This window comes from Centrocercus urophasianus, unplaced genomic scaffold (genome assembly GCF_019232065.1).
Source record: "Centrocercus urophasianus isolate 14NV4802_14NV808 unplaced genomic scaffold, USGS_Curo_1.0 seq_18, whole genome shotgun sequence".
In the NCBI taxonomy this organism is placed as follows: domain Eukaryota; kingdom Metazoa; phylum Chordata; class Aves; order Galliformes; family Phasianidae; genus Centrocercus; species Centrocercus urophasianus.
The window spans coordinates 14,584,053-14,602,681 of NW_024884733.1; the positions used below are offsets into that span (position 1 = coordinate 14,584,053).

Genomic DNA, 18,629 nt, shown 5'->3' on the forward strand with positions numbered 1-18,629 from the left:
CTACCTGAGGTATCTGCTCATATGTCTCTTTGCAGTCATTGATTAACAGGGCTTGTTTTTTGCAGCCAGCGAACAATCTGTTACTTCATGTAGAACATCCTTTCTGGCTATTTTCAGCCATGCTAAATATTTAATGTTTGCCCAAGTCATTGAGGCAAAACTCTTTAGTTTTACATAAATTGCATAGACCTGCTACTCCAGTGTGACTGGTCATTTCCATTATCTCAGTTTCTGAATGCTGAATTTGAAACACCTGAAAATTGAGACTGGTTTTAATGTTGGGTCCTTTTTATATTGTGTATAAATTGTTAACTCTGATAGCAATTTGTATTAGACAAATGCATTTTCACAATTCTAACAGAGACTTTCAATTGCATTTAAGTCTTAATTTTCATTGTAAGGAAAAAAAATAGAAAGGTTATTGCTCTCAAATAGAGGAAACCTTCATTTTGTATGACAGCCAGAAAGATTTTAACTTTAATTGTCAGCTACAGTTTCATCCTTGATTCATATAGAATGTAATAAGGTAATAATTTACTAGAATTGATTTCAAAGAAAGAAAAACACTGACAGGAAGAGAAGGTTTTATCATTTAAAAATGCTTGGTGATGTTTAGGAAACTTGTTCTGGCAATATAAGGGTTTTTTTCAGATTACTTACTTGTTATACAGGCATGCTTTTTGTTTCACGAAGCCTCTGTTGCCGTGGCATTGGAACGTACCATCTACAAACAAATTTACTTTCTAGGTCCATCAAGCTTTCAGCCTCTGATGTAAGTATTCAATCTACTTCATCGATAAAACTACTTTGTGCAATGTTTTAGTGAGGCACTGATTTTGTAATGCTGCCAATAAATACACATCAGCTGTATTTTCTTTACTCCTAGTTACCTTGACCCAAGCATTTAATATTAAGACTAAAGTAAGTTTTCTAACAAGTTAAATATTTAACCTGGTGAACACAACAGAATTTGGCACTTATTGCTCTGTATAACCATTTCAGTTTTTAAGGTCGGTGCTACAGGTAGGAGCTGAAAGGATTGCCTAACTGTTAGAGCATTAGCCTGAGATGTAGGAGTGATTCCTGCCAGCTTTATCACAGAACTTCGGTGCGTCAATTCCTTTGTATCTCAGCTTTCTGTTAATTCAGCAGGGATAGTTGTGATTTTTTGATGCTGCAATAGCAAGGGATATAAAAGCACTGCAAGCTTAATTTTTTATAGAATCTCCTTAATTTCCCTGCTTAACTGCATTTGAGATTATTTAACTTCATTCATAAGTGTTATTTGTTCACTTTCTCGAAGTAGCTGGCATTGTGAACTCTACTGTAAGCTGAACATCTGAAAACTGGTATAAGTTTAGTTGCTCTGTTTTGAAGCTATTTTCAAGGCACAAAAAAAAAAAAAAGTAGACCTGAAGTACTAAGTGTTTAAACTTAAGGTAGTGTGAGGACTGTAACAGGCTTACTTTACTTGCCTACATATTTTTAGCTATGGGAAATTACTTACTGAAGTTAAGATCTATGTTACAGTTGAGGATAAAGTCTTACAGTGGAAAGACTTTTAGTGAATTGAGACAATTTTAGGAGGAGCTGATCAGTAGAACAAATTTCCCATGGCACTGTACAGAATTCTCATTTTTAGCTGGAAAGTTTCAAAGAATGTTTCTTATTTGCTATAATGTGAGTAGTAGTGCTGCATGTGGAGAGGAAAAAAAAAAGGAAGTGTATGTGGAGAAGGGCTCAGTTTAACTTGTATTATTGGTATTTATACAGTACTGGCAGACATTAATCGTATTTACCAAGACAAACATTGTAAAATTGGATTTATCCTCTAAACTGCATGTTTTTAATAGATGCAGTACTGATCACCCAGTCAAAACTCACTCTTAACTATGGTGTATGTCTGTCTAGTTACTGTTTGCTGCCTGAGGATAAACAAAAGATGTCCTCCTATGTGTTGTTCTTTGGATGATTGTTTCTTACAGATGAGGTCAGAATTAGATCCATGCAGAAAACAAATGAGCAGCAAAATATGTTAGTTTATTAATTGTTTTCCCATGTTTCAAATTGTTACACATGTAGGAGCTTCATTACTGTAAAATGATTGAGGACAAACACGTACCTGCATGAAATGACAGCTGTGAGTCAATCCCACTGTTTCAAAGTTGAAACTTTAAACGTAATGGCAACTCAGGTATTTAGTCCTTCTCAAAGTGTGGTAGCTGGAGTATGGTTTTGGAATCCTTCATAAATGAATAATACCAAACAGTGGTAAAAGTCACTAAAATTAGTATTCTGACTCAAAGAAACTGTAGTGTTTGGGGCCCTAAGAGTCTTATTTTCTATGTGAATTGCTTTTCAAGTGTAAAGCTGATTTCCAGACAGAAATGGACATGCACTGCTTTATGATTGTTTTCTTTGTTGTTTGTGCATACAAATAAATTTGATGGTTTTCTTTTCCCAAATTTTCTTTTTTTTTTTTTTTTTTTTTTAGTACCAGAATTATTAAAAAGGTTTACAGGGAGAACTGTGAGGTCTATTCTAGAGCAGTTTCCTAAGACCTTCAGTAGTGGTCTTAATATACAGCAAAAAGACACATTCTAATGTGTTTGTGTTGTAACATGAACCGCCTTTCCTGTTTTCTTGCTAACCATCATATTGGAAAATAAAGTTACATTGAAAAAGAAACTTCCAAGCTGTATCGGGCTTGAAAGAAAACCAGCTGTTAAGATATTAGTGTATCGTAGAAAAAACAAAGAATGTATTTATTCCAATTTTTATTTTTAGATCATTTTTTGAAGCTATTGAGCTGAACGATGCTCCTCATCCATCCTTGCTGCCAATTCAGTTTTAGATCGTGACGAATGGGGATTTCTGACGCATTTAATGTATTTTCTTCTTAGTCTGTGTTCAAGCTTTAACAGAAGCTTTAATGAAAGACCGTGTCTATAATTTTGAGTAAGAACTGAATTCAGTTGGCAGTGGTATATTTCAGAAGGCACGAAGGAGGGTTTGTCATGCAGGATCCAACAATGTAGTACTTTGTCTTTCTTAACAAAGCCCTCCTATCTGTATATTTTGATCTTGCAGACAATGGCCTTTAGACACAAAAACACACGACGAATTGAAGGCCTTGATAGCAATGTGTGGTAAGTAAAAGGAAAATATCAGCTAATTTCAGAAAAGGCCTTTGGCTGATGTATTTTCTTTCCAGGTTGATAATTATTGCCAATAAGAAAGTGCACAGCTCTTGCTGTCTCTGCTGAAATATATTTGTTACCTGCTTAAAAGAAGAAGCAATGAACCAAATTCTGTTAAATATTATTTCTGTGCATGAGACATTAGGCACAGGCTTCTGTGCATCTAGTAAACCATATAAGACAATTATAGCTCTTGGGTGTGGCAGAATAACTGGCTTTCAACTTTAAATGTTAATTGAGTTGAATAATTATCTCAGTAATACTCACTTCTTGTTTACCAAGTGAATTTGACTTTATTTTTAAGCCATTACGCTTGTCTTTGTAATTTAAGTTCTTATTCTTAGTATGCTTTTTGCTAGTTATTAAATTGCTCAGAAAGCACTATTATCATCACTAGTAAAGGTGGGATTTTGTTTGTTAATGAAAACAGCTTGGGGCTTATGTTTGTATGTATGTACGTGTATGTGTAAGTATGCATATATACAGACACGATGTTGTTTTGGTCATCCAGCCTCAGATGGTGGGGTTTCTTTTTTTGCTAGCAATTTGTTTTTAATTTTGTTTCATTGAACTGTGATGCTTGTTTTCCTTTTTTCCTGGGTAAATTTTGCATTTTGCCCTTTCCTGACTACCTACATCTTAACAAGAGTGAAAGACAACAAACAAACAAACAAAAAAAAACCAAAACCAAAAACATCCATACAAACAAAGTTGTTCAAGAGTTTTAAGCTTAGTTTCTGACAGGGTACTGGAAACAGTTAACAAAAAGCTTCTAGCAATCCATTGCCTAAAGTCACAAAAAGAAGAAGTTACAATCCTTAGAGATGACTGGGTAGTTTAAGTGACACCCTTCACTTGACAAAATCTAGCCTTTAAATCATGTGATATCCCTGTTCTCATTCAGGTCTACTTCATTTTACAAAGAGGGCACTGTTTCACTTCTGCCTCTATGCAGAAAAACTGTACGCTTGTGTGTGTGCGTACGAGCACCATTCTGCTGGTAAAACGGTTATTCTGTGAGGAATAAATTAACTGTTTTTTGGGTTCTCTGACTCCTGCGGTTACTTAACATTATCCCAGACTCTATTTCTCAGCATGAACGCACTTTACTAAAAACTGCTTCCAGTACTGTGAATTTGGCAAAGCAAAATACTTCTGTCTTCTAATTTTCTTAAAGGAAAAGATGATTCTATCTGATATGTTAAACTGAAGGTGTATTTTTTTTTTTTCTGTTAGGGTTGAATTTACAAAGGTGGCAGCAGATCCTTCAATTGTTAATCTTGGTCAAGGCCTCCCTGATATATGCCCTCCCAGCTATGTTAAAGAAGAGCTGGCAAAAGCAGCAGCAGTTGACAGACTGAACCAGTACACACGAGGCTTTGTAAGTACTGTGGAACTTGAGGAGTTGAGATCAGTGGAGAACTTGCCACAGAAAAAAAAAAATTGACTTTGCTTTAAGTTGGTTTTACTGGTAGTTCATGCTTTTCTGTCTCAAATTAAGTTTTATCTGTTACCAAACAACAGACTGTGCAGTCTTCCTTAAGGCAGAATACTTGCTCAAGAGCAAAATGGTAGTGTGTGTATGAGATTGCATGGACCTTTAAAGACAATATAAATCAATTTACAGATTAAAAGATTGTAAATTACACGTTTTCCTTTTATTTGGTCAGCATGGACATGAATTGGGTAGGATAATACTAGCATGAGAAAGGTCACTATCAGTAAGTGAAGAAAGTACACTATCAGTTGAGACAGTGCCTCAAGAAAAGATTCACCCATGATATCAGCAGATCTGAGTGGAGATTAGGAAGTGTTAGAAAGAGGAAGTTTCCCCTCTGGAGGATGGTCACTATGCAGTGTGTAACTTGTATTGTAGCACTTTGGTCGTGAGTTGGTTGTGGAGTAACTTGGCTGGTGCAGCATTGCTGTGTAGCTGACACACTCGTGGGAAGAAGTGGCTGTAATTTTAATCAAAAATGACTTACAGGTCTTAAATTATTGCAATGTTTTTGTTTACAGAGAGGTTCATAATTTTATGCCTTATGTGCAGAGTTACAGTGTTCAATATTTAGAGGAGGATATTTGTTATGTAGGTGAATGTTCTCCCAGAACTGTTTTCACTCTTTTCATCAAGTATCCAAAAAGGAAGGAAAAAAAGGTTTTTCATGGCAGGAAACCTCTAGTCTTCCTGAGTAAACAGTGTTGTGCCTTTTTATTCCTGTATCATAGATGGTCTTCGTTTTATGTTTGTTTTCTTGTTCATTGCACATTTTGGGAAGAGTACATGAACCTGTGTCAACTGGCAAAAGGTGGTCTGAGGTTTGCAATATATGACGTATCATTCTGATCACAGGAGCTGTTTATCAGCAGTATATAACCAAGATAAAAAGATTTTCCTTGCACCAAAACATTTTTAGTTGAAAGTTAATGAAAATGAAAGGCGCTTCAGATGGAGATATGAGTGGGTAAGAAGCAGATAAGGAAGGAAGTAAGGAAGATTAACTGGTATCAGTTTATTCCCTTCTCTCCTCCTGTCTCTTGTCCTAGCTCTCCTACAGGCTACCTGAAGTTATCCTGAGATATGATGGTAAGATAGAAATTCAAAAGTATTAGCTATGCAAAAAGAATTTCCTAGTAAATTCAAATAAAATAGCTTTGCTTACCCAATGTACAAATGCTTTAAGTATGTTGCCTGTTAAAACATATTAACACTGAGGGTCCATCTCACATTTTTCTGTTTCAAAACATGTTACTTTGATCTATGGGAGGATGGGCAACAACCCCCCTTTCCTCCCCCCCCAAATAAAAAGCCCCAAAACACTGGAGTGCTCCTGACAGTGTGTAAACTCTTTCAGATGCATTTCTTTGCTTTGAACAGGGGCATCCATCATTGGTGAAAGTCTTGTCTAAAGTATATGAGAGAGTTTGTGGAAGAAAGATTGACCCTCTCACAGATATCCTGGTGACAGTAGGAGGTTATGGATCTCTCTTTAGTACGATACAGGCTTTAATTGAAGAAGGCGATGAAGTAAGTTTTTATTTGAAACATTCACTTATGTGCACTGAAAAGAGAATTTCACTGTTTTTTTTTTGTTTTGTTTTGTAGCTGTTTGTCCACTTAATGTTTGGGCTTCTTTTTGATTTCTAGTATTTTTTTTTAGTTACAGGAAGTAATTCAGACCTCTGCATATTTGACTTGCAGCTCTAGAAGCATCCTTTGGATGTCTTCCCTGTCAGTTCACCAGCTTACAGACTCTTTTCTTTCATGCTTGGCAATACCTGTAGTGGTTTCTTTACTGTTATTGTTAGATGACATGATATTGTATGTTTATTTAAGAAAATGTCTGGGTTGTTGTCTGCAATAGAAAACAAAGCATAATGCAAAGTACTGCCTGTGGAAAAGCTACTGTATGTCAAGTTCTATTTTGAACCATTGAGTTATGGCAACAAAAGCAGAGAAGTTCTTCATCACTACTCATCCCAGTCTTTTTGGTAATGATACTAAATGTCATTTTGGGAGAATGTTTCTTTGGGTCTGCAGTGAGCAAAAGCTTCTTTTGTTGTGTTGCACATTTTGCTTTCAGCATTTTGTTGTTTTCACTTAAATAATGTGTTCACTTTTCTATCTTCTATTTCTTTTTTGTTGCTTTGGTATTCACTTCTGTCTAACAGAACAGTTCTGTTAACAGTTCTCTTAGTTCTCTGCTCTAACCTTTCTTTGGGTTGGTGGTTGCAGGTTTTTTTGTTTTGTTTTTTCTTTTCATATTTCCAAGCCTCTGCCCAGCAGTTTTCCTTGAATTTGTCCTTTTTTCCAATTTAAATTTTTTCCTGTTGGAATTCTTTGGGATTTCCTTGATGTTTGGAAATTCTGTGTTGGAGGTAGAATCCATGTCTTTGAAAAGAATACGTTCCATCTGACATGGCGAGTGCATACTTGCTTCCACTTGGAATGTCATTAATTAGGGCACTGTGCTGTTCAAAAACTTGCTGTGGTTATCTCCCATCTTTGTCCTGCACATTTACATCTGTGCAACAAGGCCCCAAACATTCCAGGTGTTATATGTTAGTGTTTGTAACATTGTAACTACAGAATAACAGCCAATGTGTGTTGTCAATAAGAAGAGTAGAGCTTATTATGCTTAGTCTAAGGGCATTATTATATTATGAGTTTTTTTTGCTCTTATTTTTTGAGACCTGAAAGATCATCTAGTTCCAACCCCCCTGTACAGGCTGGATTACCAGCCACTAGATCAGGCACTAGATCAGGCTGCCCAGGGCCCATTCAACCTGACCTTGAACACCTGGAAGGATGGGACACGCAGCTTCTCTGAGCAGCTTGTTCCAGCATCTCACCACTTTCTCAGTGAAAATTTTCCCTCTGACATCTAATCTAAATCTCCCCTCTTTTAGTTTAAAACCATTCCCTTGTGTCCTATCACTATTTACCCTTGTAAAAAGTTGATTTTCCTTCTGCTTATAAGCTACCTTTAAGTATTGGAAGGCCCGATCAGGTCTTCCCAGAGTTCTCCAGTCTTCCGATCATCTTCATGGCCCTCCTTTGGACCTGTTCTGAAAGCTCCACATCTTTCGTGAGCTGAGGGCCCCAGATGTGGATGCAGTACTCCATATGGGGCCCATAGAGGGCAGAGTAGAGAGGGACAATTGCCTTCCTTGCCCTGCTGGCCATCTTTCTTTTGATTCAGCCCAGGATGCTGTTGGCCTTCTGGGAAAGGAAGAACATTGTGATTTTTTTTTTTTTTTAAATCAGGATGGAGTGCCAGAAACATTATCCAGTTAGATTACCAAAGCAAATCTGGAAATATGATGGTATTATGCACTGAAGATTTTCTGTTTCTGATATTGCTATTGTAATTTCAGGTAATAATAATAGAACCATTTTATGACTGTTATGAACCAATGGTGAAGATGGCGGGTGCAAAGCCTGTTTTTATTCCACTGAGATATGTGAGTAGCTTTTTAAAAATTGTTTATTATATGAAACTTCTATACCTAATACAATTTGATGAAAACCTTATAGGAGATGCTTTTCTGTGCAGTGTTTCAAAATATTCAATTATACAAAAATGAAATTGATTGTTGCAGCACAAGACTGAGATAATGATAATCCAAAGCAAATAAAATATTTTATTGATGCTGGAAAAGGTAGGACAGTGTTTCTCATTTTCTCATTTACTTTAATTTGCACAGTCTGAAAGCTGATCAACATTCCTTTGTTTGGATGGGATCAGAAAATGTTTTCAGTAGAAATGGGGGAAGGATGGTCATGCCAGTGCAAATTCTGTATCTGTTGAGTTTCAGAATATTTGGCTTCTGATCCTCTTGGTGACTCATGTAGTGACGGAGTAGAATTTATTTTCTAAAATCCACTTATTTAATAAGAAATGATTATGAGGTAGCTGATGTATTTATTGGTAAAAAAGGAGTAATTATCATATAGTTAAGTTGCATATTGGTACTTCTGGCATTGTGTTGGCAGGTTGCATGGATTTTTATGGATGCAAGATGTTGATCTTGCTGAGAGGGCTGAGTGACTGCTTTTCTTTCCTTCTAGGCATATATCAGAAAATTAGTATGGCCGTGTTCTTTGATATTAGCAGAAACTGACCCAAACTTCTGTCATCTTCATGTACACTGAGGGTGTAAGTCCAGAGTCTCAGTGGTAGATATTTTTAACTCTTTGGCTGTTTTCTCATAGATAAGGAGGGAAGGAGCTAAAATCCTAGTCTAGGGGTGATTTCCAGCCAAGCACACACATAACTTGTTCTAATGTATGGGAAGGCCATAAACTCTACTGTCATATGATTGCACTTCCTGCATTACACCCTATATGTGTGAGTAACCAGATCCTGGAAACTGGTTCTTGGGGAAGCTGTGAGACAGGCCAGGTTCTTGGGGAAGCTGTGAGACAGGCGTCAAGCAGGACAAGACTGCCATTGTCACAGTAATTTGTCTTGATCTTAGCTTCCTGCCTGTTTGGGAGCACCTCCTCCCAGGGAAGCAGAACAGGTTGGATAAGTTGTCATGTGTAGTTAGTAAAGTGTCTGAGGATGGTAACTTGGGTACCTCTGTTTAGGCAGTAGCAAGTTGCATTCCAGTAATGCATGTTTCGTTTTTATTTGTTTTTCCAAGAAAAATGGTGGAAACTCTGCATCCAGTGCTGATTGGGTCTTAGATCCAGCTGAACTTGCAAGTAAATTTAATTTGAAAACAAAAGCCATTATTCTGAATACCCCACACAACCCTATAGGCAAGGTAAGAGTCCTGCTTTAACACTACTATAATTTCAGAGTATGCTTTAAATACTGTGACTGATGCATTGCCTTTACTTTCTTGCATCCCAGGTATTTACCAGAGAAGAACTCCAGATAATAGCTGATCTCTGTATTAAACATGATACTCTGTGCATCAGTGATGAGGTGTATGAATGGCTGGTGTACAAGGGAAATAAACACACAAAAATAGGTACTTATCTATTAGAAGCTGCTGTGGTATGATACTGCAAACTTACCCCTAAAATAATGTTTGCTGGAAGAAGTTCAAACTTTAAGCTTTTACTATTTCAAAATATCAAGAGTAGCAATAGGAGAAACTCCATTAATGAGGGCTCTAGTGGAAGCATCACGGTAGAAATTGATTCTTATAAAAAATGAAAAGGAAGTTATACCTAAATGACCTTGGAATGCTTATTAGCTCAGCTACACAGCTACTGATCGTACAGCTTAGTATGTTAATTGCATTGGCCATGCATAGGCTATGAGTCTGTTTTGAAAGTGGCCTAACCTTGTGGCTGTTGTGGTGATACCTTCCAGATTCTTCGCTTGTCTGATACCTTCTAGAAGACCTTCAGATGCTGAGAAAATGGAATGTTTGGAATGTTTTGGGTTCATGTGATTGTAATTGTGCATTGTACCAAGTTACCACAGTAACTGGTGCTTTATCCTGTTCCGATTACAAAGTAAAATGAGTTTAGTTTATAGCTTTCTTCATAGATCTGGCAGGTGGTTCATGCAAATAGCCATCTTCAGAACCAGAGTCACTGTGGGTGGTGTAAGGTAATCCATTTTTTTCCTTTGCCATAGCAACAGGTTTGAACACTCATGTTGTCAGTCGTGCTTTGTCTTAGTGGACAGGTGCTGAGTTCTTAAAACACAGTAACTTTATTGTTTATTAGTATTATTGTCATGTTAATGCTTCAAACCAAAACGTTTACAACTGAACTGAAGACTTTCTGTAGTTCAGCATGCAAAATAAAAATCCCTTGTGATTATGAGAAAAGGTAAAGCCTGAAAGGTTACTCAGCTTCATTCATTTCAGCATGTACTCTATGATCAATCCCATGACATCATCTTTAACTTTATTGCTAAGATGATCATAAAACTTCCATAAAACTGTGAGAAATAACATTGCTTCAGTAAAAGAAGCAAGATCTGTTCATTTTAACTTCAGTTTCTTAGACTTCTTTAAATCTACAAAAAGAAAATGTAAGAAAAAATGGCATGTGCTATTTCTCTATTTGATAGCTCCTGTGTTTTCATATTAAACTTTCCACACTCCATCTGTGCACTGACGCTTCCTTTCTAGAGATACAAAATAGATATTGCAAATTATCAATTTACAGTGTCTGGTGGTGGTGCCTTAATATAATTTAACAAGAGTTGCTCAACACAGATCATAAAATTAGTACAGTCTTTGTGCTGTCACTAAGGCTGTTTTCTGTAGTGTGGTGCACTTCATCATGTTTCTCATCATTATCCGACTTTGTAAAAACAGTGAACCTTCTTTAAGTAATGATTAGGATTTAGAGGTAGCATATTGTAACTGAGGATTGACAACAGACATCTCAGCAAGCTGAGTGCCAGCCCAGGTAACAGACTTACATGTGTTAGCTTGCACTTTGATAGTAAATTGTAGTCCAAGTCCCTTAAGGTGTCATGTAATGATGCTTCCATCTGGCATGGAAGCACGGAAGAATTTGCTTATTTAAAACCTACTTGTAAAAAAGCAACGGAGCTGATTCTTCGCCTGTGCTCTTTTGGTGCTGCTGTTGTTTGAAAATGCTGTTACATTCTGTCTCCAAGGTTGAATTTCTAAGACTATGTGGCAAAACAATTTCTTGCTAGAGGGCATTTGCTTTGAAATTCAATTATTTTTGCAGAGAGCAAGTTCAGTTGTCTTTAGGAAGTAGTGTGTACTCTTGACCTAGCTAGCTACAAGATGCATCTGTTCAAACTGCCTTTATGTTTTCAAGGTCACAGAGCAGTTGAGTGAATAAGGGTGAGCTAATAAGAATACAGGTCTCTTTCCTGCTAGTTTGGTTTCTTTTCTTGGCAAGTGTGCTCAGAAGAATACAATGCATATTTTTGAAGAGTTGCAATGACCTTTACCATGCCTAATTAATGTAACGGCGGCAAAACCTTTCGTATGAAAGTCAGTGTTTGTTTGGAAAATCTGTTTGTTGGTCTCTCTGGAGAGGGAATTTAACAACTGATAAATTCATTGGTAGCAAATTGCAAGCTGACAGAAGAGATCTTTGCTCTGTCATCAACTTTGAAAAGGAGGGAAAGATTTTGGTCTCCTACAAGATACAAATACAAAGATGGAGATAAGCTTCCTTGTATCCCTTAATGCTTGCGGACACCTTACCTAGTTCTTACTGCGTTTCAATCTCAGGGCTGTGCAAATTGTATAATAAAATGTAATTTATTTACTCTCTACTGGGTTTCTGACTTCTAAACCAGAACCTTACAGATTATTTTCATTTTCTGATAAGAGATACTGAATGATACTGAACTGTTTTCTGGACAATTCTGTTAAAATGGCTGGGAGTGCTTGGTTTAATGTTGTGTACAGTGCCCTTACTAGGCATCAGAAATAATACCATATGAGGTAAATAAGTAGCCTCTTAGATTTTTTTTTTTTTTTTTTTTTTTTTAATGAGTAATTCTGCACCTGGGGAAAACTAACATCATTTTCACCAACTATATCTCTCCTCATTTTCTGTCTTTTATCCAAATCTTGTTTTTCTGCCAAGATCTTTGGTCCATATATTCTTTCTCACTTATTATGGCTGCTATAGTTTTCAAATATTCTCACTACAATTAAACATCAGCACATTGTAGTTCTTAGCTAGGAGCAAACTACATGGAATATGTGAATGCACTTGTACCCAATTAATTTTATTTTGTATGCAGCTACGTTGCCAGGTATGTGGGAAAGAACAATAACTATAGGAAGCGCTGGGAAAACATACAGTGTAACTGGTTGGAAGGTAAGGAAAATCAGCGTAAGGGTTTAGTTAAGTAAATAACAGGATGCATTTTTGTTACCTGTGTTTGAAAGTTTCTGGCAAAAATCTGTGTGTCTCTAAAAAATGAAGATACCATTCAGCTGGAACAACTGCTTGAACTCTTTGTTCTTGTCTGTTGAGTAGTGAGTTCTTATGAGGAAAAAATATATAAATAAACACAGTATGATTTGTTCAAAACTCTTGGAGAAGACTCAGATGCTATCCAGTATTGTGATGGTGATGTTGTTTTCAAATCTATATAATACCTTTTGGAATAGTTTCTCTTTCAATGCTATTAAAATATTAAATGATAATAATATTTTGCCCGACTTCAACATACATACTGGAAAATAAAATATATAACCTTTTGGCAGCTAAATTCTTTCTTTTTTATCGCCCGTGGTCAGTCTGAACCATGACAATTGACTTCTGTCTGGCTGAGAGTGGATTTGATCCAATAATGACCTCTTGTTTTATGCTCGAACCACCCTTGACATGGGTGCCTATGAGACGGACTTAGAACAATTGGCAATCTCATTCCTAATAAAGGAGCTGTTTATCTTCTAACTTGTCATATGGAGAATTAAAAGTTTGCTTGATATTCTTTGAGACGTGTTAAGTGAAGCTGTTATTCTTGTCTCATACCTAGACTTTTTAAAAATGCATTGTAGAGGAAAGTTAAACTAACTGTATTCTGAGTTCTTTAGGACAAACTAATAATTGTTAAAGAAAACCTTGAGACATTTTCTAACTTCAATTCTTTGTTAATCTGAAGTAATGGTGTTGCTGTAAGTGTAATATATGCATGTTTTTCTTCCCGTAGCTTGGTTGGTCTATTGGCCCTCAGAATCTGATTAAGCATTTGCAAGTAGTTCATCAAAATACACTCTATACTTGCCCAACTCCATTACAGGTACGTACAGATGGAGCCAAAGAAGTTATTTTCTGGCATAGCAAACTTGTAGACCTCACCATGATAAAACAATAATCACAACAACTAATTTTTGATTGTCAAAATATGTGTTCTGGGTTGCTAGAAAAAGGTGATAATCTTCATCAGCTGAACAGACATTTAAAAAATAAACATAAAAAACAACCTAAAACAAAACCAAGGAAGTCTTGCGGATTCTTTCTTCTTTGACACACAAACTGCTGCTTCTTGCAGAAAGCACCACTCATAGCAATCTGTGGGGTTTCCTGCCAAATGTAAGTAAAAGTTGATGCAGTAGGGTCTTGTTTTACTGACAGTTATCTTTACCTTACAGTTTACTTCTTAGTATTTTTATGATTATATTTCACTAAACTCAGCTTCAGTTCATTTTGTAAACGCTTCAGAGCTTTTGTATGTGATGAATGCCTAGTGAGCAATTGGTGCTTCGGGTTTTGCTACAAGTTAACAAGCAAATTACACTACTGGATGCAGTTTGTGTAATTTATATTTGTTGATTTGCTTAATAAGAGCCAGATCCTACTACAGAATTTCATTAGGAAGCATGTGAGTGTCCATGAGTATTTTGAACATTGTCGTTTCCAGGAGGCTTTGGCACAAGCACTTTGGGTAGACTATAAACGCATGGATGACCCAGACTGCTATTTTTACTCTCTGCCTCGAGAGCTGGAAAGCAAGCGTGATCGGATGGCTCAGCTACTTCAAGAAGTTGGGCTGACACCTGTCATTCCAGAAGGAGGATACTTTATGATTGTTGATGTTTCTACATTAAGTAAGCTTAAAATATATATATATTTTATATAATGTTATATAATAATATTATATATATTATATATATATATATATTATATATATAAGCTTTATATATATATATTTTTAAGCTTATATATATATATATCTCATTTCTTGTTCTCATGACATGGTCAGAAATTCTAATTGGGAATAAAATTTTCCATCTGACTTTAGCCTGTAGGTGGATTTTATGAGCTTGAGGAAAACTGTTTGTTTGCAGTTGTAACAGCTGTCCTTGTTTTGCAAAGCTTTGGCGAAGTTTTAGGAGGGGCAAAGGTTTTGGATAAAAAAGTCTATTTCTTAACAGTCTATGACTATGAAACGATTTGAGAGCCAAGCATTTGGCTTAATCTCTTGTTAGCTGTTCCAGTATAATCTGAATTACATTTCTTTAATAAAAGCATACATCTTTATTCTGAAGTGTTAGTGTAATGCTGTTCATGATGCCTTCCTACTGGAGCCTGGAAAATCATACCGTTTCTTTTCCTTAGATGTGGATCTCTCTGATGTAGATGAGAATCAACCTTATGATTATAAATTTGTCCGATGGATGATATCATCTAAGGTAAGGTGTCCTGGTTATATTCTAGTTTTAGAAATGCTTTTTTACTGAAATCCAAAGCAGTGCAACCATGCTTACTCAAAATATTGTTTGGTATTCATGCTATCTTTTAGAAATGATGTGGCTTAAATATTGCTAAGCATACTGGTAATGTATTTTATAGGTTTGTGTTAAGTTCCAGCAATTGTTTCTCTGCTTAAATGCTAGTTGTAAAAAACCAAACAAAAAAACCTTTGAAATATTTTGTCTAAGAAAAGTAATGTGAAATTATTTAAGCCTAGTTACTCAGAACAAAATTCAGCCTTGTATTTTCCTTGAATGTTGGAAGATTTTAGAAAATCATGCTTAAATCTGTTTTTAATATATATATGTATAATAATATTTTTGTTTAATTCTTCAGAAACTCTCAGCAATTCCGCTTTCAGCATTCTGTGGGCCTGAGACAAAGAGGCAATTTGAAAAATATATACGTTTTTGCTTCATTAAGGTAAATTTGTGTCCCATGAAGACTCAAAAATCAATGCAGCATCAAAAACTGCAATAGACAACTGCTACATTTTTTCCCACAGTCTGAGTTGGATGATTTTAGAAACAGAAAATCAGTTTGGTGTATAATTCAGCATGAAGTAGCTTCAACAGTCTTTTTTTGCCAACGGACTTGAAACCAGAAATCTGGATGACATAGCTACCAACTGGGTGGTTAGGTCTTTTTTTTTTTTAAATAGATATTTTGTTGATTTGTAAAAGCATTATTGACCAGTGATGACACTGAAAATGTATCAGGTGGATATGCAATCACTTACAGTGGATTCTATAACCAGAATAAGGAATAATTCCCACATATAGGAAAATGACATACTAAAATGATATGCATGAAGTACTGCATGTCTGTTCAGTGTCCAGCAACAAAAATCATAAATCGGCTTGAAGTTTAGCTTACCTGAAATTACCAAGGGTTTTACACAAGCTGCAGACTATGAAAGAAAACAAAGCTGTAAACTATAAAAGAAACAAAGACATGGGAAGGAATCTCATCTGTGTTTTTTTTGTTGATGTTGTTTTTTGTTTTTTTAAAGAAAAGAGAAATCATGAATCTGTGATTTTGTGAGCACCTGATTTTCACATGTTCTTCCCAGTGTTTCAACCAGTTGTTGAATCTGTGCTTGAAAAGAAATGCTGTGGGGACACGTACATACATAATCTTTGGTAATCTGGGTGCTGTAAGGTGTCTCTCGTATTGCTCTGTCACAGTGTCAACATAATGAAATGTGACAACTCTGTTTTAGTATAAGAATCTGTACATTTGCTTGGTCCAGTAATGAATGGGAATTTCTGCTTATGTTATCACAGCTCTTAGGATGAGGTATAAAGACAGTGATACAAACAGAGCCAGTAACAACCAGAATGAAACTTGCTGATAGTTAATATGGCTTGCCAAGGATGGACAGCACTAATCACGACAAGTTAAACACTACCTGTATGATTCATTGTGTTGTAGCCAAGTCATGCTGATCATCAACTGCTCAGTGGGTTACTCGCATTCAGAGGGTTTATGTTTAAGTAGACAGCATAGCTTGGTTGCATGAAGTTTTAAAAAACCCGCCTATACACATGAAGATTAGGAAACTATGCTAACAAGTGTCCAGTATAGAGCAGCCAAATGCGTCACTGTGTAAATGCTGAATATTTACATAAGGACTACCCAGTTTAATGAAATTTGATAATACTAATATTGAGAAAAAATGTTATTTTTGAACAAACATATCTAATAAATCTTTGCAAGGAATCAGAACTTTTTTGTGCAGTGTAGATTTGTAGCTATAACTTTTAATGACAATGTGATCAATTGGGATATTAAGAGGTTGCCAGTGACACTGCCAAATATTGATTTGGGATATAAATATGACTGGTACTGTTTTCAAGAATCCACACTTGCAGTAATAGTGATACTCCTTGTTTTGCAGAAAGACAGCACTCTGGATGCAGCTGAAGTGATCCTGAAGAACTGGAAGAAGCAGAAAGCTTGATTTTTTTTTTTTTTTTTTTTTTTTCTATTTTTATATATATATATTTTTTTTAAAATTTTTTCTCTTAATTAACTCTTCTGTCTGGTATAATTATCTTACATCAGGGCTTTTGTTGCAGACTTAAGAACAAATTACTTAATACAGTACAGAATTAATATGATATTGTAAATAACTTTGTACTGCCACCTGCTGAGGAGTTAAAACAATGATTTACTGATATTTGTAATGCAACTCAGGTTATTTTCACATGTCTTTGTCTTACTGAAATGTGAAGAGTTCTAGAACTGCAAAATAAAAAATTGTTGTAGGTATTTTAAGTTTTTTGGTATGAGGTGGTGGAAAGTCACTGTATGTCTCAGAGAAGATAAGTGCCTTTCTATGTACCTGTCTACTCTGTCCATGCATAGATTGCATCAGTTTAACTAAAATGATTGAGTTAAATCAATTATGTGTGTATACAGGCAAGATCTAAAGGAATAATCAGTATTTGGTTATTTCCACGGTAGTCTTGTGCTATTCTGAGGGTATTCAGTCCTCAATAAAATTATGCAGGTGGCATTTAGAATAGGATTTCTTTTATTTCTAGACTCTTGTTTACTCCATAAATGAATCTGCAAAGCAAAATAAAAGGACTTGCTATAGAGGCATCTCCATCAGGTGAATTAATCCTATGATCTCTTTTTTGCTCTTTTCACGTCCACAAAAGCCACTGGTAACTTCACAACAATCCTACTTTAAACTCTTAAGATCAAGTGGGAACATGGAGGTGCGCCTGATATTGTGCTGTAGTTCTGTGATGGAGCTCAACTTTGACTATTCCTAGCTCAGTGGCTAAAGGATAGGTTCAGATGAGGTAGATGTGGAGAGTTCTTTCATTGTTGTCTCCTCTCTGTGCAATCTTTTAATCTCTGGGTAGGATTTCCACAAGCGAAAGCAATCCAAGTATGTAACCTTTTAAATGTGTTGTATTCTTCATATTCGTTTGGTATTCAACCCACAGACCTTATGCTGGAAAGCTCAAAGAAATTCTGTTGCTAGATTTGCAACTATTTTACTTATTCTGTGGTTATAGAGCTGGAATCCAGCTGAATCCCAGCGGTTTGTGACTATGGACAAGGACAAAAAGAATCGTATGGAAATCAGACTGTGATCTGCTAGGCTGCTTTATCAGTAGCCTATTAGCTGGGTCTTTTCAGCTGCCTTGCACTGTTGTTCTCCAGATCTCCCCACAAAAATGGTTAGTTGCAATTTTCAAGAAGTCATTACAAGTAATATACTTGTACCAGTGAAGATAAAAATAATATCAAAAGAGACTTCTAAATAAAGATCATTGCGTCATGCTAGTCTGAAATACAACTGCAAAAAAGCACAGTTCTCTGAGTACTTCTACAACTATTCTTACAGTCTAAGATTTCCCTGAGATAGCTTGCTGGTAGCATCAGAACATGCATGTAATGAGGCTGTGCATCCTCTCAAAAGTGGAAAGGTGTTAGGATGCTACTCGCCTCCCTTTACTGTGTTTATATTGCCTTGTGAACAAAAGCCTCATTGCTTCCAAAGCACTTGATGTAATCTGCTAATCTTTTTTTGTGTCGTTAAAGGTCTGGACATGTAAGATGCATTGCAGAAATGAATTGATATACCAAGCGTGATTCAGCTGCTCTGGCTGTTGATCGTTGCCTCCATTTGCTCCTATGAGGCATTTGACTGACATCTGATATTTTAACAAAATGAACATTGGCTAAATAAACAATTGCAAAGGATCTTTAGACAAACAAGATCTGATGACTTA

At 36.0% G+C, this 18,629-nt stretch overlaps 1 protein-coding gene across 13 annotated transcripts in view; it reads left to right on the plus strand.

Moving 5' to 3' along the window:
• The window catches only part of KYAT3 (kynurenine aminotransferase 3), a 29,736-nt gene extending 12,233 nt beyond the window's left edge, over positions 1–17,503 (plus strand). For 8 of the 13 annotated variants that reach the window (XM_042819844.1, XM_042819850.1, XM_042819847.1 and 5 more), the window contains 13 exons: positions 672–772; positions 3,091–3,149; positions 4,437–4,581; positions 6,079–6,228; positions 8,079–8,165; positions 9,351–9,473; positions 9,563–9,683; positions 12,413–12,489; positions 13,331–13,420; positions 14,042–14,228; positions 14,740–14,813; positions 15,211–15,297; positions 16,775–17,503. In XM_042819844.1, coding sequence (XP_042675778.1) covers positions 674–772; positions 3,091–3,149; positions 4,437–4,581; positions 6,079–6,228; positions 8,079–8,165; positions 9,351–9,473; positions 9,563–9,683; positions 12,413–12,489; positions 13,331–13,420; positions 14,042–14,228; positions 14,740–14,813; positions 15,211–15,297; positions 16,775–16,837 — 1,362 coding nt within the window. In that variant the 5' untranslated portion in view covers positions 672–673 and the 3' untranslated portion in view covers positions 16,838–17,503. Of the gene's footprint in view, positions 1–671; positions 773–812; positions 1,109–2,082; positions 2,141–3,090; positions 3,150–4,436; positions 4,582–6,078; positions 6,229–8,078; positions 8,166–9,350; positions 9,474–9,562; positions 9,684–12,412; positions 12,490–13,330; positions 13,421–14,041; positions 14,229–14,739; positions 14,814–15,210; positions 15,298–16,774 lie in introns of those variants that run through there. The other 5 variants (XM_042819857.1, XM_042819853.1, XM_042819856.1 and 2 more) reach the window with 3 other exon arrangements.
• The last annotated feature ends 1,126 nt before the right edge of the window (positions 17,504–18,629 follow it).